At 37.3% G+C, this 27,794-nt stretch overlaps 2 protein-coding genes across 2 annotated transcripts; one reads left to right on the top strand and one right to left on the bottom strand.

Annotated features, from left to right (window-relative positions):
- The first annotated feature begins 4 nt into the window (after positions 1-4).
- On the top strand, positions 5-9,967 carry LOC105836508 (C2 domain-containing protein 5). The gene is made up of 15 exons (XM_012680582.3): positions 5-159; positions 557-951; positions 1,034-1,174; positions 1,375-1,591; positions 1,689-1,814; positions 2,587-4,811; positions 5,155-5,307; positions 5,511-5,679; positions 5,774-6,590; positions 6,677-6,997; positions 7,147-7,345; positions 7,500-7,675; positions 7,835-7,960; positions 8,052-8,198; positions 8,277-9,967. The coding sequence occupies exons 2-15, from the start codon at positions 585-587 to the stop codon at positions 8,361-8,363; spliced, it is 5,271 nt and encodes a 1,756-aa protein (XP_012536036.2). The 5' UTR covers positions 5-159; positions 557-584; the 3' UTR covers positions 8,364-9,967.
- Positions 9,968-12,395: 2,428 nt separating this feature from the next.
- On the bottom strand, positions 12,396-27,390 carry LOC105836520 (myosuppressin). Its single transcript, XM_012680598.3, has 3 exons — positions 26,991-27,390; positions 15,775-15,976; positions 12,396-14,973 (listed from the first exon to the last, which is right to left on the bottom strand). The coding sequence occupies exons 2-3, from the start codon at positions 15,965-15,967 to the stop codon at positions 14,885-14,887; spliced, it is 282 nt and encodes a 93-aa protein (XP_012536052.1). The 5' UTR covers positions 15,968-15,976; positions 26,991-27,390; the 3' UTR covers positions 12,396-14,884.
- Positions 27,391-27,794: the final 404 nt, after the last annotated feature.

A 27,794-nucleotide genomic window follows, 5' to 3' on the forward strand; every position in this document is an offset into this window, starting at 1 on the left:
TCGGTCGGTCGGAGTGAGATGTGAGATACTCCGGAGCAAAACGGGAGGTTAAATCGTCGGAACGGAGAAAATTGAGAAGATGTGATTAACTCGTTGACAGACCGCTCATTAAGCCGAGTCGCTCGCCAAATGTCATTCCCGAGCTAAATGCGGGACGTGGTAAGCAAACGTCGCCAGCGAGACTTTCGTGGTAGCGCCACGATGTCTGACTAACTAGTTCAATTTTTGAGAGTTTTCCGAATATTTATTGTGAGCCTTATAAGGTGTCACGTAAATCGTAACAAAATTAACGAAAATAAAATAAAAGTTGTCCGTTAAATAAATGTAAATATAACGTACCGTAAAGTAACACGAAAGACATACATTTATAAAAACGTTTATAAAAATTTAATTAATTTAATATAGATATACACAGACACATTTGATTTATAAATCTATTTCTATACTATATATGTTATATATCTGTAAATTATAATCTATTATATTATCTAAATGTTATAAATATATTTTTTTATATTAATGTGATAAGTAAATGTCAATCTGTTTTCATGTGCAGACTGCTTAGTGAGCGCTACATCGACACAATGCCTGGGAAGATAAAAGTGAAGATACTGGCAGGCCGCAATCTGCCAGTGATGGACCGTTCCGGCGACACAACGGACGCTTACGTGGAACTGAAGTTCGGCAATATAACTTACAAGACGGACGTGTGTCGAAAATCCTTGAACCCGCAATGGAACTCGGAATGGTATAAGTTTGAAGTTGATGATGCTGAGCTGCAAGACGAGCCATTGCAAATCAGATTAATGGACCATGATACGTACTCTGCCAACGATGCGATAGGCAAAGTTTACGTTAATCTAAATCCACTGCTGTTACCTGGTATGCTGCCTCCAGTGAAGAACATTTGGACCCTAGAGGCAGCTATGAACACCAGTGCTGGTTCACAAGGTGATATACCTATGATATGTATGAAAAATATTTGTTGTACATTTTGTTGCATATTTTTCAAACGTTTCCTTTTTATTGGCAGGATCAGTTATGACTGGATGGATACCTGTATATGACACAATGCATGGTATACGTGGCGAAGTTAATATTATCATTAAGGTGGAGTTGTTCTCTGACTTTAACAAGTTCAGACAGTCGTCCTGTGGAGTGCAATTTTTTTACTGTAAGCATATTTAATTCTTGCGGGTGTACTAAAAATTTTTAGAGAAAAATGAAATAATTCTTACATAGAACATTTTTATTTTGCATTTTATTTGTAATTGCGACTGACTTCATAATTTATTTTTCCCTGTTATATTATCTTTCAAAATTTAATAAAAGAAATGTTGAGATTTGCAATAAGTAACTCGGGGTACATTTTAGCACCTAATATACCATATGGATATCACGCGCAAATGATACATGGATTTGTTGAAGAACTTGTGGTCAGTGATGATCCGGAATACAAGTGGATTGATAAAATAAGAACACCCAGAGCTTCAAACGAGGCACGGCAGACGCTGTTTTTTAAATTGAGCGGAGAGGTCCAGAGAAAGATTGGATTAAAAGCGCTGGATCTTGGTGGAAATGCTGTGATTGGGTAAATTTTATACTTCTACAGTATAAAATTTTGATTTAAAACGTTTCAGTATTTAAATCTTGTTCTTTTTTAATTTGATATACATTTTGTTCATTAGATATTTGCAAAACTTTGATCTGGAAGGCGAGTCCGGTATCGTTGCCAGAGGTATAGGTACGGCGGTGACGCTCGTAAAACTGCACGACGTTCTCGGTTTCCCTTGCGACAGCGTCAATATCGAAGAGTAAGTGTCTTTTTATTACGCATCCAGTTGTGGATTATCGAGCAGTCGTTGTACAAACGTAATTGCACACGTAATTCGATCGTAAATGACAAACGTAAATTATCACGCAATTGCGTCTGGCATCGTACGAGTCAATTAAGTACGTGTCGCCAACTCACATAATCTAGGATAAAATTGGCGCTCGCCGGACGAGTTATTTCGAGAATTTCATACAAGGAATTTATAGCTATATCTATTTTACGGCAGTAAGGTACTTCATTCTACGTGCTGAAAATAATTTGATAGATACAGGCGATTCGAATTTATTGGACGAATTAATCTAATCTGCAAAGAACAATTAGGTAATGATTATCGATTAGCTTTTATTTCGATTCTTATTATTTTGATATCACGAGTAGATCGAATCAAATTGCTTAGTATCGTTAATAAAACGTCGATATCTGAATTGACGCTCAATTATCGAAACTAAGATATTTTGTTTGATTTCATATCTACGAATTTGACTTAATCCTTTTCACGTAACAGAATCAACTTTACGTTTTGCGGTTTTCTTCAATCATCTGATTTTATATTACCTTTTTAAAAATAAAGTTATTTCTATATCTCCTCAGCAAGTAATCTCTAAATTATGATCTTTTATAACTGTTTAATCAGATCATCCGTTTGACGATTGTTTTTTTTAATTATATCGTACTTTTTTAGGAAGTTTATACCAAGATTAATGGATACTTTTCTTCTTCTCCCCTACTTTTTCCCCCATGCGTTTGCGTAGGATCGCATTCACGCTTTCCTCACGCACGATAGCGCGAACGGAACGTCGTTACGTCGATGATAGTATGCCGTTCATCCCAATATCTATTCCCGCTTCGTATCCCATTCGCATAGACAGGAATCTCGCGTCCTTTCACGCGCACTCCTCGTCATCGCTAACGCGCCTGGAACGCGTCACTAACGTGTCCGTGTCTCCCGGCCGATATGCTGGCGCGCGAAGAAAACGCGGCAGGCGTATTCCGTTTTTTCGAACCGACACGTCGAGCATGTTAAACCTGAAGATAACAACCGCGTCTAGCGGCTCGGATCTCACCCCGTCTCCGGAAACTGCTCGAAGTTTGATCGACGAGACTGTGAGATCCGTACGCACCGTGCTGACGCCCGAGGACGCGAAGAAGGAGTCGAGGGGAAGTCGTCTTTCCAAGCAGATCAAACACCTACGCGGCAAATTTGATCCTGTCGGCGAAGAGAGCCACTTTGCCGCCGTGAATCCTAAGAAGGAGAGAAATCTCAGAGAAAGCAAGATCAGCGGTACGGTAATGGCTGCATTATTGATCGGATCTATACAGAATATGCCTTTGGAGAATGTTGAGAGTACCGATCCTGTTTCGATTTTTCGCAGCGACGATCAACCCGACGAGGAGGAGGTAAAGGAAGAGACACGCTGTAAGGAAAACCCTCCTGAGAGCGTGGAGATCAATGTCCAGGATGGAGGGCAGAAGCAGGTTGATGTCGCATCCTCGATCGACGAAACGGAAGCGTCTTCCTTCGGTGACGATAACTCCACGGGTGACGAGTCGTCGGAGGATACCACCAGTTACAACATCCTGGACGATTCGAGATACGAGATAGACAGAGATTCCGACAAAGCAGAGTCGACCTCTTCGAGTCTGCAGGAAAGGATTCCCATCGCGCATGGATCCAGCACGGATTCCACGCTGCAAATAGAATCGGATGTAACGACGGAAAACACTATACGAAATGATCTCGCGATCCCCATAATCACTGTGGACGCTCGAGAGAGCACGGACTCGGACACATCGATCGACACGCCTGGACTATCGAATAACGAAAGTCTACCCGGAGTCACAAATCTCCTTGCTCCAAAATCAATACTTTCGTCTCATCAGGCGTCCGACACTTCTGACAGCGAGCAACGTCAGAAATTGAACTTGGAAGTGAAGGAAGATAAACGACACAGCAGTGCTACGTCCGGATCGTCGACTTCCGCCGATGCGCATCACATTCATCTGACGAGACATGAACGAGATTTATGTCGGGAGCGCAGTCGACAATCCGCTCATCGACAAAACGGGGAATTAACGCGACTCGGGTCACCGTCTGCCGGTGAAAGATCAGAAGATCGCACGAATACAGATAAGGAGAAAAACGATCCTACAAGTTTCTCGCATGCGACGACTAGGTCTAGTCTATCGAACGAGGAAGCCCGCGCGTTAGCGACAGCCGAGAGACGGAGATGCATGCGCGATCTGATCAAGCTGATCGACACGAAGATGATGGTGTCTACGCGCGCGATGCGTCGCAGCAAGAGGACTAAGTCGTCGCGAAGGAGCAAAAGGAGGAAGCGCGAAAAAAAGACGTCCCACAGGGACTCGAGAGAGTCTAAGAATTCGCCGTTCGACAGATTTCCTTCCCGTCACGGCGCGTCGTCTACGAGGAGACACGCGTCGCACAAGGACATCCTTCTTCGCGTTTCTCGCGATCGGTCGACTTCCGAGTGCCTCTCCTCGGGTCGGCTGCATCCGATCCTCTGCACCACTTCCCGTTCCTGTGGCTCCTCTCTCGTCAGCTTAACCGGTCAGACAAACGCGTCCTCCCCGTCTGCCACGTTTCAGCGTCGTCCGCACGACGGTCCGTCCAACACCGCGGGTAAGGCCTCGCCGAGGGGCACCCGTGGCGGCGAACTCGACGACGCGGCACCCGCGATATCCGTCAGCGGCGTTTGTAATCTAGGAGAAACATCACATTATCATATTGATTGTACTGTGCCCACTAACAATGCTAATATGACTTACAATTCGCGTGTGTCCCGTCCTTCTCCCGATCTTAGGCAGCAAGACGAGGCCTCGATCAGTCCGTCCTGCCCGCTACCGACCGTTCCTACGATGGCTGCGAAAATGTCCCAGTCTCCGGCGACCAAAACGCTCGCTAGCGTGCCGCTTCACCGGCGATCGAGCGACTCCGATTTGAGCGTCACTCCCAAAGGTGAGATGTCCCTCAATTATTTATTAATTAAAATAATTAAAGTGAGTGAGATTAAAATAATTAGAGATAATTGTTTCTTCAAATCTTAAATTTTTATTTTTATTTCATGAGAGAAATATATATATATATATATATATATATATATATATATATATATATATAGTTTAATATAAATACATATATTTAATTAATACATACATTTAATATAAAAGACATAAATTATATATATATATAATTTATATGTAAAATTATGATTGTACATGCTATTATTGACCCTTAGGATTTAGTTTTTCTAACGATTTGTTTAAAGGGAAAGAATTGGAAAAGTTACATTGTGTTTTAGGTAACTCTCTTGGCAGTAGTGAAAAATCGATAACAGGTCCTTTAAGAACACCGACCGCAGTGGTCAGACCTATGAATCAAGACACGTTGGAAATGTTAGAGTACCCATTCATCACTATGCAACATTATCCACCTGGCTTCATACTACATATAGGTAATTGAGTTTACTACGCATCTTCAAGATCACATCTTCAACATGAGGATTTATTTATTTGTCGTTATTTTATCTTATTTGTCATAAATATAAAAACATTAGTTTTTTAATACTAAATTTAATGATAAATAGATAAATAAATAAATTTGATTTATAAAAAAAGTAATGTAACAACAACTGAATTTCATGCATGATGGGAACAGGTGGTCTAGTGAGCTCGAAGTCGGTGAAATTACTCGAGAGGATAAGTAACTTGGAGGAGCCGGAGGGCCGTGATTCGTGGTGGACTGAAATTAGAATGGAAGTTAGATCGCATGCGAGAGCGTTAGGTTGCAACGTTGTTATAGGCTACAAGGAAGAAACTAGTATATGGTAAGAGTTTCATTATTCTCTAATCTAAGTTCTTTCTTTAATTCCTTGGTATCCCAGTGTATTCGACAATCTACATGCAATTATTTCCCCACAGCGACGACGTGTGCGTGCTGAGTGGTTCCGGTACCGCGGCAGTCATAAATCTTCACAATTCCGGCCAAGATCCGGACGGCGTCATTCTGAATAAGCTTCAGCAGAGCGTGCCCACGGCTGCCGTAGATTTAGAGAAAGGTCAGCAGCAAAAGTCCGTAGCGGTGAAGGCGGAGAAAGTTGACGGCGATGCTTCGTCCGTCGTGACTCACTCGGAACGACAGAACGGAAAGGTGTGCAAGCACTCTTCCGATGGTAACGATCACGAGAGCTCATCCTGCGGCCAGTCGCAGCTGCGATGCAACCTGTGCCATCTTCCTTACAGCGAGAGCAGTGTGCCATTTAGAGTCAATGTGTCCAAGTGTGCCATATGCAAGCGTGCCAAAGTCCCGGACGTGATGTTCACCACTATAGAGGTGCCCGCGAATATACCGACAACCGGAAGGGGTTGTTTTATTCAGGCGACCGTGTGTAAGAGCAAGAAGGATCTGCGGGGCGAATTGAACGCGAAGGAAATATCAGATTGCCTGCCATTCTTAGAATACGAGCTGCATAGTTTATTGTTGAATAAGCTCAAGATTAAAGGAATGAACGCGGTCTTCGGCCTCAAGTTGCAGGTTTCCGTTGGGGAACGGTTCATAATTGGTATGGCGGTAGGTACCGCGATCTACTTGACAGCGCTACCGCCGCCCACCATCCCGCAAATAGCGTCTGGCAATTCGTGGCATAAGGAGGAGCAATTGGGGGAAATGCAAAAGTCTATCGTAGAAACGGTGAAGAAGAATAGAGAATTTTATCGTCTGAAACCTATCGGAGTCAACGTATGTGGGACTTAACATCGTTTTCTTTTTAGAGAATATTGTGTTCTAGGATTTGTTCGTTAATTATAATCGTGACACGATTGCAGGAAGTCGAAAATGGACGCATTCAGAGCACTTCCGATACGGACGAATCGGACGAAGATCTGCCAGAACTTGATCTTGGATTGGGTACTCGCGACGCGTGTATTTTGGAAGTGGACGACATCGAGGACATGGACCGGATATCATCGTTAATGGACAACAGGCCACCCGACGATTTCCATGTTGTTAACACGCAAACGATACCTGGTCTTGAGGATTTAGAAATCGTCAGGAATCTACAAATGTTCACGCAGATCTCAAGAGCTAAAATCCCTATGGTACAATTTGCCTCGATGCCATCGAAATATTTCGCCAGATTACTTCAGGTATGATTTTTTATCTTTAAAATATTTTACGTGAAATATTCTTTACTTTGCAACACATTCATTTACGTATATCGATTTGCAATTAAAAATTTATTTTAAAAAAAGATAAATTTTTCGTTTCATTAAAACAATTCTTGATTTATTTTTAGTCCTTGTACTTTAAATTAAGAAGAATGGTTCCTTGCGCGCTATGCGATATGCAGTTTAAAGTAGCATTATCCGAACAAGATGAGATACAACTAACCGTCGTTGGTATGGCACTGGGCTTAGGAGAACCTTTGAATACGAATAAATATAAAAGAAAAATTGTGTGCCGTTCCTTGAGCAAGGATCAAGTAAGAAAACCAGGTACTTTTTGCAATTCTTCTTATAAAGTATATTTTTATCGAAAATTATTATTACCGTTAATAGTTATACTATATTTTTATCAGCTAAGCATTTCTAATGTCATCTTTATGATATATATTTTAAAGGAAAGACGTTAATTTTTTTATTTTCTTAGATGACAGTGATATGATATTCAGCCTAGATGAGGATCATTTAGAGAACAATATATCCGACAGTGCGACACGCACTTGCATAGGAAATCCTGCAACTTTAAGCAGTACTCCTGTACAAAAACCAAGACCACGCTCACCTTTGCGTTTAAAATCATTTACTACTCATAGACGTAAACATGTAAGGATTTTCCTTTAAATGTTACATGTAATTTATTTATTTAATTATTTGCATTTATTGTCGTAAATCACATTATCGTTTCCTGATACTTCTAATACTTTAAAATTTATATAAATACTAAATATTAATGATATAAGGATCTTTCTTAACTCATTATAGGTGCCTTTGAAAGGAAGATACGGCGTAGATATAACACCTTTATCTTATCTACCAGGTGGAAGGATAGAGAGATATCAAGGCAATTTGAACTTCTTTTTTATTCGCGAAAGTACATCGATACGGGAGGTAAGTTTTTTTACAGTTGATGCGATGACAATCACACGACGGAGTGTTACGACATTTAACAATTAACAATCCTGACGATGATTTGTTGTAGAATGGTGGATTGAGCGGTTTCACTCACAGCTTCGTGATGGAAGTTTTGGCGATCGTTCGCGCGCACATTACGGCATTAGGCGGTAACGCTATGGTAGCGTTCTTTATGACGCAGTGCGTGCTTCTCCACAGTCCTCACAAAAATCAAGTTAGTAAAAACATTATTTTATATATAATACCTACACCTACGTTATCGTTGCATATTTTATAAAAGTTATGTTTCCAGGGTCAATGTCTTATTAATGTGGGTGGCGATGTTGTGACAGTATCTTATTACGCGGATGAGAAACATGGCGCCGTTTCAAATTGCTGACCCCAACCTCCACATTCGGCGCCACCATAAACGACCATTTAATACAATGGCAATTAATGTGACGAAATATTTGCCAATATCAATGCTATTATAGATAGATCATATGTTATCGATTCTGTGAGACTTTTATTGCATTGCACAATGCCCAATCTCAGAATGTTTTTTCGTAGCAATCAATATTGTTATTTATTAATTTATTTTATGGAGGTACAGAAAGATTCAATACTTAATTTAAAATATTATTTTCTTTAAGTGTTAATACACTAGAATAATGAAATATGACAAAGGTATGTTAACCTGTTGTTATAAATTTAAAATATCTTGTATATTTAATATCTACTGTGTGACTAAATATTTAAATGGCTTAGTATTTATGAAGTTTCTAGTGATTAAACACAATTATGTATATATTATCTCATCCAAGGGTGTTATTACGTAATCACTTAGCGACAACTATCAATGTCGTTAAGTGTGGTTACGCATATTTTTCCATATATCAAAATACGTGGCGCAAAGACACTTAACGACATCGATGTCAGTAAGTGGTTAGGGATTAGCAGTCCTGGGATATCTCACCTGAAATAGTCTATTATATACAATGATGTCATCATCTATTTCCTCAGTTACACATTTTCAATTTTTTGTTAATGATTAACTAAATACTCAATTATACTTTCAAAGTACTCTGTTATTGATAGTATAATTGGAAAGATAATGGTTCTACACATAAAAATCTTAATCAATCTAATGATTTTAACTATGTAGAACATATACGAATTTATTTTTCTTTGTTTTGATTACAATACAATGACAGACTACTTCATAAATAGGATACTAATCTATGGAATGTAAAATTCTCTTTTGAAAGTTTCTCTAAAAATTATTCAGAGTAAAATATAAGATTAAATTTAAGTTTTTTAAAAACGATATAATTCTATCAAAGGCATAAAAGTTACAGGATAAAGTATTGGAATTTATCCTTTTGCAAATCAACATAGTTTGGTAACTAGGTGCCTTTAAAACTGCAAAAAGAATTCCCTGTATAGAATATAGCTAAAGATCTAGTGTAACAACGGTTCTCAAATTTAAGTTTTGCGAGTCTAAAATATTGATTTAAAAAAACAATATTGTCTTGAAAAATTAATATAAAATAATCCATTTAGTTTACCTTAATGTCTTTAGTTGTGTTAGTACTTGGGGAAAAAAGTACTAGTGCAAAAGATGAATGATTTGTGGTTTAAAAAATTATTTAAAGACAAACATTACTAATTTTGATAGTAAACGAATAAGCAATAATATGAATATTATTTATTGTAATTGTAGTCGAATGAATCATACATTTTTGCTCAAATAGCATACAATTAAACTTAAAAAATGTCGCGTTCTAATCTGGTGTCATTTTAAAATTAGTATCAAGGTAAAAATTATTAATATTTAACATTGTTCAAATACATAATTTATATGTTGTACTTATTTACTTGATCGATAACTATATAATACATCTAACTGCGAAGCAAAATGTCCGATGATAAAAACTCTAGTCAAAATGTCATTGTTTATTTCTCTGTTATATTAATATTAAATTATTTATAAAAAATAATAAATGTCTTTGTATTATCTTTTTTCAAACTGTAAAAACTTATTAAGTAAAATAATAATTTTTAATCTGTTATTTAATAATTAAATTTGGGATTTATGTTATAATGTTTACTAAAATAATTAATGAATATTTGTTATAAGTATTCGTTGTTTATTTGGTAAACGAACTAATAGAAGAAAATATAAACACTGATAGTAGGTAGTAAGAAAGAAGGAACAAAGAACAATGTCAAGCTCTTGGGATTCATTTACTGATATAAAGATCTATGGTCGACATACTCACTTGGAAAGGCATAAACATTGACATAATGGATATGTATCCTGCAAGTTCGTTTTCTTTAGTGGAACCAAGTATTTTAATTATTTAAGTATATAAGATTAAATAATATTAATTTTTAATAATTTTATTCTCTTATCTTTTCTTGAAAAAAAAAGTGGGAAATGTGTCAATTATGAGTTTATTAGTGTATTTCTAAGGCAAAATTCACGTCGCACGTTATTGTTAATTTTAATTAATTACAATTTTTATTTAAATTTTTTGAATTATGTCATTATTTCATGACTTTTTGTGCCTTGTAACTTTCTACGTGTCTCCACATATCAAATTAGAGAAGATTTATATTTCAACTTTATAAAGCTTGTGTCACTTTGCTTTCTGATAAGTTCTGTGGGAACAGCAGTGGTCGTAATTAATGTCGTTCTTAAAATATGATTTAGGAAAACTAGAAAAAAAGTTATTTCATATTATTTTTGAAAACTTAAAATTAAATGTCTATTTGACATTTAAATTTAAATGTAAAGTGTCGCTTTGCTCGTCCGCCCCAATTCATCGCGACTGTTTCTTGCACGCGCGCTTCACGGAGTGGACGGGGTAGATTAAGCGCCACCGGAATGAATTCCGGACCGCGGTGATGTACGCGAAATTAGGGAATGATACCAGGATTCCACAATCGTCGACCGTATCGATTCGCGATCCAAAGACCACTTTGGATGCAGGAGGACCACTTTGGTGGCAACGAAGCGAGGGTGGCGAGAACGAGAAAACAAATATCGTCACGCAAGTAATTGCTGAGACGACAGCGGCGCTTGGACGATTGGACATCAATCTCTGTCCACGCTGGCTCGCTTGCTTAGCCGGCTCTCAAATTCGCAGATTCTTTCGGTTACGACGGCTGCACGTGTGTTTATATGACGGTCCTACTCCTATTTATTTGACGGATATTCGCACTCAGAATTAGGGCGCAGCCTTCCCGTTCCATCTCTATTTGATTCCTTCGCGCTTTCTCTCTCTTAATATATTTTATCTTAATCCCCGTGTGGATTAAGATAAACGCCCATATTCCTTCCTCTTCTCGGATTCTTCGGTCAATATATATTTTTCGTGTCGATTTTTCTCCGTCGAGATTCTCGCGTAAATTTCATCCCACATACACAGTTGGTCCACACAGTTGGTCTTCGAGTTTACTATCGTAAACTCGAATTCCCGCTTTGTGAGTACAATATACATTCGAAAGAGAAAGAAGAGAGGTATTATGGTCGCTTGTTCTCTCGTAACACGCCAAAATTATGTTTTTATTGCGCCAGTCCAAGAAAATGAACTGAATAAATTGTCGGGTTATGTTCCTTCGACGGAAAAGCGAATTTCTTCGTCGCGCGCAATGCCATTTGCCAAATTGCTGAAAGCAATTGCAAGGCGCAATTGCGGACCGTGGAGAAAATAAGAGCGCGACGGGAACCGGGCCACGGAAATTTAAAATATCCGCAAATAAAAATGCGGCAGGACAATATACGACCCGGAAAGTAAAGCGTTACGTACGGCGGCGTATCTCCTTGGAGAATGCGCGCGAACAGAGTAACACGGCAATATTTTCTCGCGCTTTACGGGTCGAGACCACCACTTACATGTCGCGTGCGTGTTAAACATATTAGGCGATTAAGGTGAAAGAAAGGAAGGAAAAAGAGAAGAAGAGAGACAGGGGACGAAAGAAATTCTTCGCGATCGATTTCAACGCGAGCAGCAACGTTGTAGACTCTCGAGTGCCGCTCCTGGTTTCCCGTCTTAATTTTTTCGTTTCTCGTCCCGAAGCTACATCGATAAAAAAAAAATACGCTCGAGTTGCACGCGGAAATGCCGAAATTCTTCCAAGAGCGAAATCGCAGATTCACACGATATACCTACCTAATATCCAGGTCGAAGCAAGATGGTGTGTCGCGCAAACAAACAGTCTTCTGAGGGAGACACTTGCAATCTCGCCTGCTTTGATACTGTAATTAAGGAGCTGGGAATCTTATCTAGCACGCACAATGGATTCGTAATTAAACAAAGAAAAAGAAAGAAAGAGAGAGAGAGAGAGAGAGAGAAAGAGAAAGAGGATGGTGTAATCACGTAGTATAAGAATGACAGAGCATTCTGAGAGAATCACTTTATATATGTATATGCGTATATATGTATTTATTTGTTATATATAATAAATATATTATTACCTCGCAATGTACGCGCGTTTTAACACGCGCCGTATCTTACAGGACCGTTCGTGAATGATAACACATCAATAACGAGTTGTGAAGGTATTTCAACAACATAAGACGTAAAGACGTTGGAGGTAATGCGATCTCCTAGGACAGGGACTATAGTCTGGCGCGTATCTACGTGATGAGACAATTGGGAAATAATTCAAACAGACTTGCGACCAATCGCGATCAATTGGCTACGAAAGCTGAATTTGAATATTCCAGGACAGACGATGAAAAGCATTCGTTAATTTTTATTTAGTAGTAGTAGTATTTAACACTGAAACACTACCGTGCCATTTTGGCTTCCCTAATAATTTTAATTAAAAATTTTTAAATTATTTTTTATATTATTATTATATATTATATTTATAATATTATATTTATAATATTATTTGTATCATATTAGAGTTATTTACATTATACTCATTTTTAAACTAGTCTGTTCTGTGTAATACGAAAAGAAATTAAAAAGAATGAAGTTATTGGTGCAGCCAAAATGGCACCGGTCGTTTTTCTAGTATTAATTTCAGAGATTTTTATTTATTCAAACAGCTGTTCATTAATTTTTCACTTTCCTTCTCTTTAATGAATGTATAAGCTATCCCAGGGGGTACCGACAGGAAAACAATGTCTCTCTATCAAACCCAGAATTGATTTATATCAAGTTACCAATAAGAATCCATTCCCGTCACTTACAGAACTCAATCACTCAAGAATAATTTATTTTGATAAAAACTTTTGATCTCCTGACGCTGATAATATATTCAACGAGATCTAAGTGGGACAAAATTCAAAAAGTTCATCTTGATGTTTTTCTGTTGAGGAAGAATTAATTGTTAGTGGTTCAAGAATAACTTATTTTAACAGAATTTTTATACTTAACGTTGACAGGGATAATACATTCCACGAAATTCGATAAGTTGCGAGTATGTCAGTATTATCCAGCATCATCCTCCACACTACGGGACCCCTCTCAGAGCTTTCAAGTTAGACTTCCTTTTTGTTTACGTCGATGATAATTTTGTGTTAAGAAAAAATTTATTTGAATCTTTGCAAAGTAACGAATCCTCCCCTCTTCAATTCTAAGATAGATCGAAATATAATCAAAAACCTTACTTGGATGAATGGAATTAATGTATAGTATCTAAACTTGAGATATTTCTAATACATATTATAGAAATTAATTTAAATAAAATAAAATTTACATTTAATTAAATTGAATCTTGTTAGCTCAGACTAATTGCCCGTGTCCTTAATCGCGTTACGAGACGCAGAATGTTTTGGTTTACAAAACAAATGGCGCGCGTAGGTTTATAAAATAAATGTCTTGCACAGCACTCTTTTATACTTTCACATGGAGGATCATTATTTCGCAAGCGACACGAAGATGAGAGTTATTAATTGGAAATAGTAGTCGGCGTGAAAATCGATACGGTGCAACGTTCCTACGTTCTTACATTCGTAAAATGGCGATGTAAATCTGTCCTATAATCTAGTTAAAGTAATATATTAATAATTAATTAATTGATCAATTAATAGACGAGTAAATTCGGTGCACATTCACGGTGTGATGCGGAGTAGAATCGGAACGTTGTACATCATTGCGAGACACTTTTCTTCATTTAGTGGTGAGGACAATACATAGAATTAAGTGATACAAGATTCAACTTTCAAGGAGCATTTAATATTTGATAGTTGACACTTGTCGTTTAAGACCAAAAACGAAAAGGATGGAAAATGTCGCGGAATTTGTTTTTTTTTTTAATTTTCTTAACTATATATCTAATTACTTTTTTTATGAGAGTTACACGATTATGTTGCTAGTGCTTTAGTACGTCGGGATATTAGTGCTAAAGTGTTCGGAGAAAGATTATTTATATTATTAAAATTATCTTGTAATAAAATTATCTCGTAACATGAAATTTTTGTTACACGAATGGAACGTTCGTAGTAGATGCTGCAATATAACATAACTTAGTTAATTGCTAATTAAAATCCCTTTAAACTTCTCGCTTTTGTCGGACAAAGGGGGCAAACTAATTGCGCTAACACGCTTAAAAACCATATTTAACAAGATATATTTACTTACTTTCACGTGGGGACGATTCAGGGCGCTCGAAAGGACCAATTCGATTCTCCCTGTTTAGATACAGCGAGAACGAAAATTAATAGATCATTAATCACGTTAATGAGATTAGAGTCGATCATCTTTCAGCGGGTAATCGTGGGTTTATTCTTGCTCCTTCTGCCTCTTATTTTCCTCCTTTTTTTTTACATTTTCGCACTACAAGTTCTTTCGACGACGAGACGACCGAATGAGGGGAATGAAGGGGAACTTAAGGGTAAACTCGAATCGTTTATCGCTTGCGAATGAAGTGCGGGAAAAATGTATGATGTGTGCCTGGTTTCTAACGTCGTTTCCCGAAGCGCAAGAAAACATGATCGACGTCTTGCCTCTTGACGTTTCTGTCGTACCGCGGTAGGTTCTCCTGGTATTCTGAAAGCAATCCAAATGCGTGCCGCATAATTATCCCTCATCGTCGTAATCAATCTCTTCAAGTCCGAGGGAACTAGGGGGTGGCACATTCAGGAGGCATTCGCATACATTGACACATTGGAGATTTCATGAGCGACGATAACATAAATTAATTCACATAAGCGGCATAGAGAGCAGTTGCGAAAGGGGAGGGATATGTGTTTTTTCTCTCATTAAATAAATTAACCCTCTTGGATACGTGGATCTACGACGTCTGACACAGAGTAACGTCTGCTCGTAACTATAAGAACGGCAAAATTGCCTTTCTGGGGGACCCTCTCTAAAAAAAAGTAAATGGCAGAAGAGACTCGCCTCCGAGCCGTTACAAAGGATCAAATGCTGACGTGTCAGACGAAATCCGTATGTGACTTATTTCTACAAGCAACAATTTTGCTAATTATTTATGAGCAATATTGTTTTTGTCAAAACATCTCCATACAAGATTTTAACAAATCGTCGTTTCCCATTTAGTTATTAGTACAAAAAAATTAAATATAAGAATGACGGACAAGTTTCGCTACTTGTTTTAAAAATTGTAATTTAAAAACAAAATATTTAATAAACATGGTTTATCAAAGTAACTGCAAAATCTTTGTTTCATAAGTTTTATCAGATTTTTCTAAATACTGTAAGGCGAGGAGAATAAATCAGACGTGACAGGTCCACGTGTGTACATACACTGGAAAGGCACGCCGGAAAAAGGCGTCACAGTACAGTCAAAGGAATTGAAGAGTCGTTCGATTCGACTGACGGACGATTTACCTCTGTCGTCGATGAAGTCATTCAGATCCGATATTCTGGCGATGGCGATGCAGATTTTACGCAGTCTGGGCGGGAGCTCTTCGAGGAAACCCGAGTTGCACTGAGGGGGCAACGCGGCGAAAGTCTCACCGGACAGGACCGCCATGGTCGTCATGGACACCAGGATGGACACGATCAGCGTCGAGCTCATCATTTTTTCGGGCTGTAAGGAAGAGTAGAATGTCGTTCAACGCCGATCGCCGGCTTTCCGATCAGCTTTGCAAACAACGACGTAGGGAACGCATCGCTCAGGAAGACTTAAGTCGAAACGACAATTATTTAATTACTGCAATTTTGATTAATTATACTATACGGAAAAAAGGATATTTGTTGACCAGAAGACTAATCCTATTCGTTGCAATCGTAATAGATCTGCAGATTGCTTTGCCCCAGCAAATAAATTTATTCCATTCCCTTCTCTTTCCATCTATCAATCTTGTTTATTTTTATGCCGATATTCTATCAACGATAATTATGTTATAAAAATAAAATTGCATTTTCTCGGCTATTTGTTTTAATAACACAAGCTAACACGTTTCTGTGGACAAATTTACTTAGCAAAATTTTTCCATTTTCGTTTCCGTTTTTGCAAAACGGATTTTATTACAACATCGAACGATTAGCTATCGCAACAAAACTTGTTTACTCCTGCATACAGTATAATATATTGTACATATAAAACAAATATATGTAATTTTGCTGTATAATTGTTTTTCGAATCGTTTGCGAATTATCAATCCATTCCGATCGTTATCAATCGATTCCTTTCGATCACGCTGAAATGTGACAGAAAAGAACTCTATATATATAACATGTATAAAAAAAATTAAAGGTTCTTTCAGAAATTGTAAAAATTCGAAGTCGCAAGAGGTCCATGCGACTGACGAGAAACGCGTTGACAATGTGAATCACGAGCCAAGAATTTCTTAAGATGTCCAGTTCGACTTTCCGCTTTACGCTTACGTTGCGCGCCGTATTACAGAAGCGAGCTAGTCTGCATATATTGACCCGCGCAACTTCCTAGGCAATACGATTTCCTCAATATATGATAACGATAGGCGGATGCTTATTGAGCATTACGTGTCACGTACATATGCCGAGGTTTGTGCAATCCAAACGGAAGGGGAATGCCGGCCGATACCTAACATACGTGTCTCTTACAACATAGCGGTCACGATTAGCCTTAAACTTCAGCTGCAGCCGTCGTGACATAGTGCCAGTGAGCACAGTCACGGTAACTGATAACGTAACGGTATAATTAGTTGGTCCGTGTGAAATCTAATCAAGCGCCTCGCCCCTCCGATTACTGTCACGCATACTTAACGTTACCTCCCTACTTAATGTCTATTTCGTATGCTGAATACTGCCACGTGTTTCTTACGTTCGTACATTACAATATCTTTAATACATAACGCGTTCTCATTGTTAATGTTATAATTGTAAAAAGCAACAGCAATCCACTATCCTATGACGTACAGCAGCCGCAAAAATTTTTATTTTTATTTCCTCTGAATTACTTCAATTTACGCAGCGATGCCATTTGTTCAAATCAATATAATATTGTTAATCTTCAGCTTTTTTAGTTTATTTAACATATTTTCTTTTGTTTTAAAGTGACATCCTCTCTAGCATGTTTTAAAATGCTAGAGAATAAAAAATTTCCATACACATGTTTTGTAAGAGGTGCAGCAATATTTCTCTACTCCATGGACATCGTGCCAAGCGTGACTTTAACATGCGCAATTTCCAATATCATGCTGCACCCAGACCATGTATCATACCGTAAATGTACTCCGTCGAGGAACACGCGTAAGATGAATAGTTTGTGTATACGAGAGAAATGTTAAAGGCGTGATAAGAGCCGTCCGAGAGAAAGAAAGGTGTGGGGAGGTCGCGTTACAGAGAAGGCGATCTAAAAGCGTCAGATGAATGGAACTTATCGATAAGAACAAGAAAAAAGTTCACGGGCGAATTCGAAGAGAAAAGATAAGGAATCGCGTTACGCACATGCCTGCATGCTCGGACAATCCTTTATTTTCGTTCGCATAGATAGCGTTGAACAAATGGAGAAATTTCCATAGCGAACAAAGAGCGAATAAACTCGATATTCTCTCGTCTTTGTAGAAGAAGTGCAAAGGAGCCATGTTGCATTCGCGCTTCTGCGTTATTTCGCAGGCATGTATTAAAAGTCTTTACGCGAAATTCTTACCCGAAGTAACGCGAACGAAGTTTCTCGTCCTGTCGATTCATCGCGTAAAAGAAAAAAAAATTTTACTCGTGAATAAATACGAGCGAGAATTAATGTTCTTCGCTTCAGCGCCAAGGAAATAATGAGAAACGTTTAATTACCAGTTAATTAATAAGAAACATGAAATGCGTGGTCTCAGAAGGTGTATATTCCGAGAATATTATTTATGTATGTCGTCGAATGGCAGCCTCTCGTGCGGATATCTCCTTGCGATCCGCCTAATGAGGAGATTAATCTCTCTAAATTAACTGCTCACCGCAGGTCATTTCTACATCCCGAGGCTACGGACCGAGGTTCCTTATGATATATGTAAATTCCGTGTGAATATGCCAGGAATATTTTACCGTGTACAGTTGTACATACGACGAGCGCGGACATACGATTGTAGCGCACGGATCGAAGGCAAACAGGCAACCTGTTGCTGATTCGTCCGCTGACTCGTTCATAGTTGATGAACTCCGTAATCGTGTTTCATGTATGCCGAGCCACGAGCATAAGAAAACACGTAGACGCGTATTGTAGAGGTTAACAAATTCGTTTGAATAAAGAAACGCGGCTCAAAGTCTCGAGGCAACAAAAAAAAACATGCGTATAAGAAAAGCATCCCAAGTAGCAAGGTGACGTCAAATGTTCTTTAATTACAAATGTTCTTTAATTACAAATGTTGTTTAATTACAAATGCCATTAAAATGTCTTTAAGATATATTATATTTGATTCAGACTTTAATTTCAGTTTGTTACTTGGGGTTCAGATGCACGCGAACTTTCAGGAGGAACTTTGAGATTTTTTTACAAGGATCCGTTTCCTTTTTTTCAAAACAAATTCTCCAAAATGATGACCGCGATTGCGCGGAGAGAGGCGATGTATTTGAAATATCAAATTCATTTCCTTTATTTCCTAAGTAGATTCTCTTACGTATATTTTAAGCTATGACTTGCAGTATATGTTTCTAGGCCAGCGTTTTTTAATTACTTTTTTCAATTACCTAAAATCTAAAACTAAATATCAAAATTATAAATAAAATTCAATTCTAAATTTAGAAATATTCTAATAAAATAACCAAATAATTAAAATATAAAGAATAGAAAAAATAGGTAGGATATACAATTAACATGATATTCAGAAGAAAAAAATAAAATTTTAAAATTGTATCCAGCATTTTTATTGTTTAGAAGTGATGTCATATTGCAATGATAATACGGCGTTTTTAATAAAATAAAAAAATAATATTTTATATAATTTTTAAAATATTTGTTACTTCGAACCTTACTTTTTGCTTATTTTCATTTCTGTTTAACTTTTATAAATTTTCTTGACATATTTAGAGACTCTTACGATGATTGAAAAAGACCCTAGTCTAGTCATGTCTTAAAAAAAAGTCAATCATGTAAGGCTTCGTGTGTATCAGTCTATATAATTGCAATTGCGTAAATCACTTGACATCTACGAAAGCCTATGCTAAAGAAAAAAAGAGTAAAGGAGTCAACAAGATTAACATTGTACGACCACATAAAAAATAATTCTAAAAAATAGAGTCGTCACGTAAAAAATAGTTCTACAGTCACGTGAAAAATGGTTCTACAAGAATTCTAGTTGTACAAGATGTTATACAAAAATAATTTTTACAAGAACAATATCTTTTTAGAAATAGATAGACAATGGAGAAAAAATAAACTTAAGCAAAGAAGCCTTAGGTCGTCAACCTAGGTATCACACGTTGCCTCAGTATGTAAATGAGAATTCGATTCAATTAATTTTCAACAGCTCAGTCATTTTGGCGATACTTCGAAATTATAACACAAAGGCTTAGGAAGGTGATTGTGTTATTGTTTGCATTCACTTATCACTAGCTGCGAGTGCACGTAGTGTAAATATTGGCGATGCAACGACTAGGTAATACGACTCAATACTAAAAACGTGCGTTTTCATATGCCGTTTCACATGACGTGTGTGTATGTGTGTGTGTGTGTGTGTGTGTGTGTGTGTGTCCCGATGATGCGTAATTATTGCCTGTATTGTACGTACTTTGTGCGTTTTAAGCTTAACGCAGTTGCAGTTACGAAAAAAAATATCAGGCATGACAACGATAAAAAAATAACGCTACGCGGATGAGGATAGATCGAAACTTACGGGAGAGAGAGAGAGAGAGAGAGAGAGAGATTTTGTATCAAAAAATAGAAAAAATAATACACAAGGGTAATTATGAAACTTTGAAAACTTTTCGTAAGAAAGATTAAAGAAGGATGAAGCTTCAGTATCAAGATAATAGCGCGATAAATAATCCTGATCGTTCTTTCTTTTTTTGTAGCAAAATTGTGTTATTATTATTATATAAACTCAAAATTATAAGCGAAGAATGTCTTCAAAATTGACATGTACGGGTGAAAATTGTATATTTTCAGATCTAGAAAATATGTAAAATAAAAGCACGCAAGGAACGTGAAACACTTGATAATAAAAATAACATAAACGTGAATTTAAGAATTCTCAAAGAGGTCAAGGGCCGCAAAAATCAAAGGTTGCGAATATGAAGAAATAAATATACGTATACGAAAGATATGGGGCTGTGGACGGAATACATCGGCACATATTGTATCCTGAAATCCCCGTGAATCATTAATACGCGAGTGATGTTATGCATACGTACGTGTACGAGCATACGCGTACCTTGAAAGTACCGACGACTGTGTTCGATTCTCTCTGATATCAGCGGAATAATACATATCACGCAAAGCGTACATATCACTACGTGAAGTGACTCTGCGTACCTATCTTTGAAAAGCCGCAATGAAATATTAATATCCGTGGTGAGATGATGAGACCTTCGTTCGTTACCGCGAGCAAATGTACAGATGTGCAATCGAAAAAAAAAAACGAGATATTCCCCATACTTTCTCCTTTATAAAAAAAACTGATGGCTTTTCTAAACAAAAAAAAGGAGACAAGAAAGAGACAAATTTAATTTGACAGATAATTTATTAAGCTCAAGCCTGAAGTGAGACTATTAATAGATCTTCAAGGGGCAATTGAAATTCATTCATGATTCTTAACTTTCTTCCTTTATTCTATTATTTATTCTATTTCTTCCTTCAATTGATATTCACCTTTATGATATAATCTTGAAAGCATTCAGGCTTTAATAAGTTTGAATCACAAAAAAATAATGAGCAAATTCTCGAAACTTTCGTCTAAATTGCTGAACAGCCACGTTCGATGTATCGGATTCACGTATCGCTGCTCCAATTTTTCTGCCTCAATTGCTAATTTTATGCTTGCAAAAGTGTAAGTCCTTCCTTCTAATCTCTCTATCTCTTTCTTTGACTTTCTTTTTATTTAATTTATCCATCTATCGTTTTGTATCGCTATTTATATATTCTTATTATTCATAAATTCTAGTGTGTAAAGTGTATAGAAAATTATATTTCCGATACTTCTACTTATTCGAAAGATATCGAAAATAATTTTCTTTTTGCTGTGAAGCAACAGGAGACAAACTATTAAAAAGGATCGTCGACGTCAAGACGTTATTAACGTTTTCCACATCACAGTCAGTTTGTCCCATGAATCCTTATCACTTCGTCGATCCTGCTTCATAGGGTATCCTATATCCAACAAGCACAATAATTGCATTACGTCACATTCGCCAGCTTAAATGTCATCTTTTTCTATTACGTCAGATATTATCCATCCTGTTGCAATTCCAATAAGTTCAGCAATTTCGACAAGAAGAAAGAGAGAAAAAGTATTTTAAAAAAGAAAGAGAAAACGTCGAAAAGACGGGAGATTCACCTCGTAGGCAACAAGTCACTTGCGTGGGCGTACGTACAAGGAAAAAAAACTCGCCGTTTCTCCTCATTTCGCATTCCGAGATAGCTGACACTAATATGCGCTTCTAAAAACTTTTCATCTAATACACTTTTCATCTAATAAAATTTCGAGTTTCCATTTGCATTACGTTTGTTGTACTTCAAGGAATACGACTTAAATAAGTTCGGGCTCTTAGTACTGCGCACATTGGGTCCATTAGGATGGAGACTCCATACAATGCTCTTTGTAACTGAAGCACTATCTTCATCTTTTCAAGCATACTTTTTAAGCAAATTTAATATATTAACGGGTGTTGCAGAAAGCTTTTAATTAATCTAATTTGAAGAAATGTAGCATTAACGAGCCACTACGTCTCATTTCACTAAGATTTTAATAAAGCTTTTTAATAAAATATCAATTTAAATGCTATTAAAAGCTTAACCATTACATGCGGAAATGTCAATTCTGCTAATAAAAAAGAAATTAATGAATTTACCTTTTCCTTCTGGTAAGTTATTTTTAATAAAAAGTATTTCTTTGACATTACCTTAAAATATACAAAGTTCAAAAAAACTTTACTTAATATATAATAAAATATATAATAGTTTTACTGCTAATGTAGCTTTTGCATTACACATATTTAAGATTCTAATATGGCAGTCAGTATATTAAAGAAATTATGTGTATGTACATACATATTATGTATTTTCTGCATAGTTTCTCTTTCTTTTAACTAAATATATAATCCTATAACAAAACACTATTTTTCACACAAAATCTATTTTTTAAATCTATTTTAATGGAGAAGTCACATTATCGTCCCTGTTTCTCTTTGATCTTTATGCAGCGTCGTCACATCTTTACAAATAACATCCTACGTATTACACATTTTATAATTTTTAATCTAAAATCGATGAAACAACACATTGGCAAATGGAAATGTTAAGTTTTTAATTTAAAATATTGATTATTAACAAATTTATTGTAAATCAACAATAACCATGATTCTATCCAACTTCTCCTCTAACATACTTTTTTCTTAATGAGAGGAATCAACAATTCCTAAGCTTCCCCATGAGTGACTAGGAGAATTTTACAGTTATCAACGCGCAACGGAAATTATTATCTCACAATCAGCGCGAACGTCGAGCTGCACAATGTTCCTCATGTCAGATAAAATCAAGTGTGGAAATGTCACCATCGATCTTATCATTTCACGGTTGCGATTCGAGCATCCAGCCTCTCTGAAACTCCCCTCTCGCGTCATTCCGGGGGACGGGATCGTGGCGGAACAGAGTCGTGTCTCGTTAGAGAGTTTCGCGATTTAATGCAGCGCGCACGAGGGAGTTTGCGTCATTTCCAAACGCACGGGAAGATCGTCCGCGGATGATACGAGTGTTGATGTCCGCACGCGAAATCACGAGTTCGTGCGCCTCCGTATTACTGTCGCGATTAAACTTGCGAGAGTTTATGTATTAGAGATGACACCGTACGGTATTAGAGCCCCGCTGTGCGCGTCGATGAATCCCCCGCAACCCCCGAAGGAGATTAGTGTACTCAGCGTCGCGCTCGCCTCGCCTACGGGGAAAGTTAGCGTTACAAATTTCGTAACTTCACGTTAAACAAGACTCCTCTGCCCTGCCTGTCCCTTCGCCCTTTCTCCCTTCGCTCTTCGACCGCTCACATGCGCGATATTACGGCCGCGAACTTCTCGCGGTTTCGAAATATCGTAGCAATTTCGGTATAATAAGGTCGCTCCGGGAGGATTTATCTCCCGGTTGCGCGTTACTTTTAAGTAGCTCGTTAGGAGAGGATTCACACAGAGCGTGATTCTTAATATTTACCTCAATAAGAGAATGAGAATTCAAGCCTGGGGACCGCGCGCGCTCTTTATGAGATATCCCTCGAAATGTACGGTCAAGGTTCATCTCGCGCAGACGAGCGATTAAGGAGCGACGATGAAACGATTCAATATCGTCTTGTGAAAGGAAAAAAGTGAAAAGGGCATGTACATTTAAGGGAGATCATATCTGCAATATTTGCGAGATCCGTTTATCCGCTTTACGATGCGCAAATAATGGAAGTTCTGAGGAAATTAATTCTCGCGTCTTACGCGAAAAAAATATATATATATTATGGATGCGCAACACAAAGCGTTACAAAGCTCTACGCCGTTAAAACGACAGCTAATTTACGATATTTCCTTTTTATATTTTTTTATTACATTGCGTCCTTGCGGCGATTTTCCAATTAACGCGCCGGAAAAAGAAATCTGAAGACTAAGGAGTGAAAAGAAAAGATAAGTGCATGGAATCGCGTATACGATTAATTAAAGGTCCGCATTAATTTAATGCTAATGAACGATATTTGTAACCGCTACGTGTCTCGTTTATATTTCGCTAAGCTGCTAAATTATTGTTCGCGAGTTCGTTATGTAAAATAATATTATAATACAGAGAAAAAATTGATTAAATCAATCCCGACATAACGATTCGTAATCCCGACTGTTTTGTCGGATACGTGTGAATTGTGAAATACATTCATAGATATTCGAGCGATAATAGAATTAAGACGGAAAAAGTCTCTCGTAATAATCAATGCGTAAATATTTCATTACCCTAACGTGTACTCCTGAGTAACGGCGATTACTGTATTTACAGATGAGATATGAGTTCACCTTTAATTCATGGACATTTTGAATCTTCATTAGAGCATTAATTATTTACGCGAGAGGAGCTGCAAGGCCATTTTGAACGTATTTATCATAACAATATCGAAAGACTGGCGCCCAAGGTTTATCCCATTTCTCAAGGTATCAGCTTCCAAGTACGATATTTTAACAGCAGACAGACTCTTTCACATCACGTGAATAGTCAAAATAAAATTAAAACGCTCGCTCATCAATTTCATCGCAACGCCTCATTCGAATACGAACTTAAGATGTCAAACTTCGGAATTGATACTTTGAAAGATTAGGTGTGGCCCCGCATCTGTGTGCCAGCTTTCCGCGTCATCGTTATACGAGTATAAGTAAGTATAGATTCTCGAAATTATCGTAAAATCGTGCGTACAACGTTTCACGTGAAATTCGAGGTTAAACTTTTTTTTCTGTTCAACGAGAACAGACGATGGAACGCGATCTATCACAACTTCCAGAACTTCGACATCTCGTACGACGGTAATTAAGTTTGTAATTAAAAGTTCCGTTAAAGTGTTACACTTATACCTCTTGAATTTAATTCGCGGAATAGTTCCTCGTTTCCGCGTGATTCAAGAATTATTGAGAACCTCAAAACCCAATGAGAGCGGAATTTTTTGGCGAAATAATTTCCTCTGAAAAGTCTGGGAATTCCAGAGACCAGAGTATTATTTCGTCTAATGTAAAATATAGACGTTTAATAAATAATGTAAACGGAGAATCCGATTTATATGCAGATGTCGTGATATATATATATAATGACATCAAATGTTTGACCCGAAATACAAACGGGCCCGCGTGTTCTTCTGCTCGTGAAATAAATTCATTGCCAATCGACAAGAAATTCCAAGAAGAATGTCAAAGGAAAACGCCATCCTAGTAGATAAGCAGCAAAATCAATTGATACTGTAACATGAAAATTTTTCCACAGATCGCAAATAATAATTTTCTATACGTTCAATTTCGGAGTTCAATAAGTATATTTATGTTTATTTTTATACTACTGTAATACAAGAAGATTTGCTTCCCAATGCACATAGGCCAGTGAGAAATATAAACGAGACACGTTAGTATGTAAATCGAACGATTGAACGCAATTGTTGAATAGGAAAAACGTACATTGAAACGAATTACGTTGGTTCGATTGGCTCAAATCGCTTTAACGTTTCAATCCCTAATGAAATTATATTCTTCGCGCGTGGGTGTATAAGAGAGTTATTCCTGGAAAAAAAGTAGGTAGCGATACACCTGATCCCTAAATTAGGTAAACACAAGAACCTTCCTGTGCGTCAGGTAACAAGATACAAAGTCTAAATAAACTTCTCATCTTTTAGTTTAGAATGCTGAAAAGTAAAATGGAATTGTCGAAGAGTTTTGTAGGGTACACTTTACATATTTGTATAAACTGCTTTGTGACGTTTTTCGAATAGACGTGATAGTTCGAATCTTTAAGCACCGATGCGTACTTTTGCGCAAACTCCAATATTCTTAATTATTATATCAAATGTCAAAGCCCACACAAAGATACTTTATTTATTAATTTTATGTTTTACGATTAGTGAATATTGTAACAGTAAAAAGCAGAGTTAGATAATAATAATTCTAGTTAAAAAGTTATACTTATACTTAAAAGTTTATTAAATTAAGTTAAAACTTAATTTAATTAATTTTAAATGATTTTTTCACTTTAACTAGTTATTTTTGAAGCATATAAACTTTAATTTATTAAAGTTTTTCCTAAATAAAAAATTTTATTTATGCAGAAAAAAATTATAAGAGAAAAATTACTTTCTGCATAAAAACAATATTTTTGTGTTATTTTGTATAAACTAATTTATAAATAAAATATTAAATATATTTGATGATCGACATTATCATTGTGTTGGTAATGTAACACTTAAAGAAATTATATAGCTTTTTGATTTAATGTAAATAATATAATACTTCTCAAAATTAATTTTTACTTTGAGTTAATTTAATCTTAACGTAACTTTAATAGAGTTAATGTTTTGTTCATGCAACTTTTAACTTAATTAATTTTATAAATCATTAACTTTAATTTAATTTAAAAATATATTAACTTACTTAACTCAGGTGAAAAGTCATTTATACTCATAATTATATATAATGCAAATTAGTAAGATTTTACTGATTCAAATTTAAAGATTACTTTGCAATTATATATATTTATATACAATTATATTTATATATCTAATATTCGACATATTTTATCAAATTCTCAAATTTCAGAAAAGATTCCGCAAGGTATTTCGCATTGATGCTTAAAGAAACATGAATCTGACTTTCACGAGATAAACGCGCGCGGATCATATCGTATAATTCTTCCTTTTTAGAAATAGCTTCCTTTATAAATAAATTTAAAAAATAAATTAGAGTCAAACGTTTGACGGGACGGTACCAACCTAGCGCAAAGAAGATGGTCGTTGAGAAGAGATGGTCAGCGTCGCGAAAGCGGAGGAGGACCTCTACGGCTTCGTCGCCCCTCGTTCACCCTTTTTATCGCACCTTATCGCGCCGATAGGCTGTAAGCCGGTGTGTTGCCCCAAACGGGTTCGCGAGTTCGCACGGGGAGTGAAGTACCCCCGAGGTGATCCGCGAGGTGACTTCCGAAGCTCTGATGTCCTTGCAGAACGAAACGCCGCGGGAAGTTTCGCGATGTTGTTGCGCGGGAATAGACCAAGTGGAGGAAGATCGTCGTCGAGAAGATGTCGTAGACGTAGACGTGGACGTAGACGACAATGGCTCGGCGATGGAGGACAAAGGATTGCGACGAGGACGAGCGTCGCGCGGGGTGACCACCGAGAGGGCCCGTGCGAGAGAACCGTGTGACAGTGGCGAGAACAGCCGGAGATCAGCCCTTAAATACGCGCCGTTTCCAACTGCCATGCGCGTTTCATGGATCACAACTCTCCCGAAGCCGGTTCTGAACATTGAACGCGCAACTTACCCTCTCTCGCCACCTACTCCTCACTGCCGTCCTTGCCGCATCCCCCGAGCACGGAATCGCGATGCGACGCACATTCTCATTCGATACGCATGGAATAAAAATTTCATCATCCTAGTGGACAAACTTACGTAACGCGAGGCCGAACTTGTTGCTTTCGCGGGAGAGATTTTCCCGGAATATTGTAAACCGTGTAAATTGTGTATGAGCTACCCTGACAGACTGATCGCGAGACGATTCCGAACTTTCCGCGATGTGACAA

This window comes from Monomorium pharaonis, chromosome 11 (genome assembly GCF_013373865.1).
Source record: "Monomorium pharaonis isolate MP-MQ-018 chromosome 11, ASM1337386v2, whole genome shotgun sequence".
Taxonomy (NCBI): domain Eukaryota; kingdom Metazoa; phylum Arthropoda; class Insecta; order Hymenoptera; family Formicidae; genus Monomorium; species Monomorium pharaonis.

Excerpts from the sequence above, each read along its gene's own strand:
- LOC105836508 (XM_012680582.3), top strand. The coding sequence starts at position 585 with ATGCCTGGGAAGATAAAAGTGAAGATACTGGCAGGCCGCAATCTGCCA. Across the intron at positions 4,812-5,154 it reads TTTGAGCGTCACTCCCAAAG|GTAACTCTCTTGGCAGTAGT; the intron begins GTGAGATGTCCC and ends ATTGTGTTTTAG. Across the intron at positions 8,199-8,276 it reads ACAGTCCTCACAAAAATCAA|GGTCAATGTCTTATTAATGT; the intron begins GTTAGTAAAAAC and ends TTATGTTTCCAG.
- LOC105836520 (XM_012680598.3), bottom strand. The coding sequence starts at position 15,967 with ATGATGAGCTCGACGCTGATCGTGTCCATCCTGGTGTCCATGACGACC. Across the intron at positions 14,974-15,774 it reads TGACTTCATCGACGACAGAG|AATACCAGGAGAACCTACCG; the intron begins GTAAATCGTCCG and ends GATTGCTTTCAG.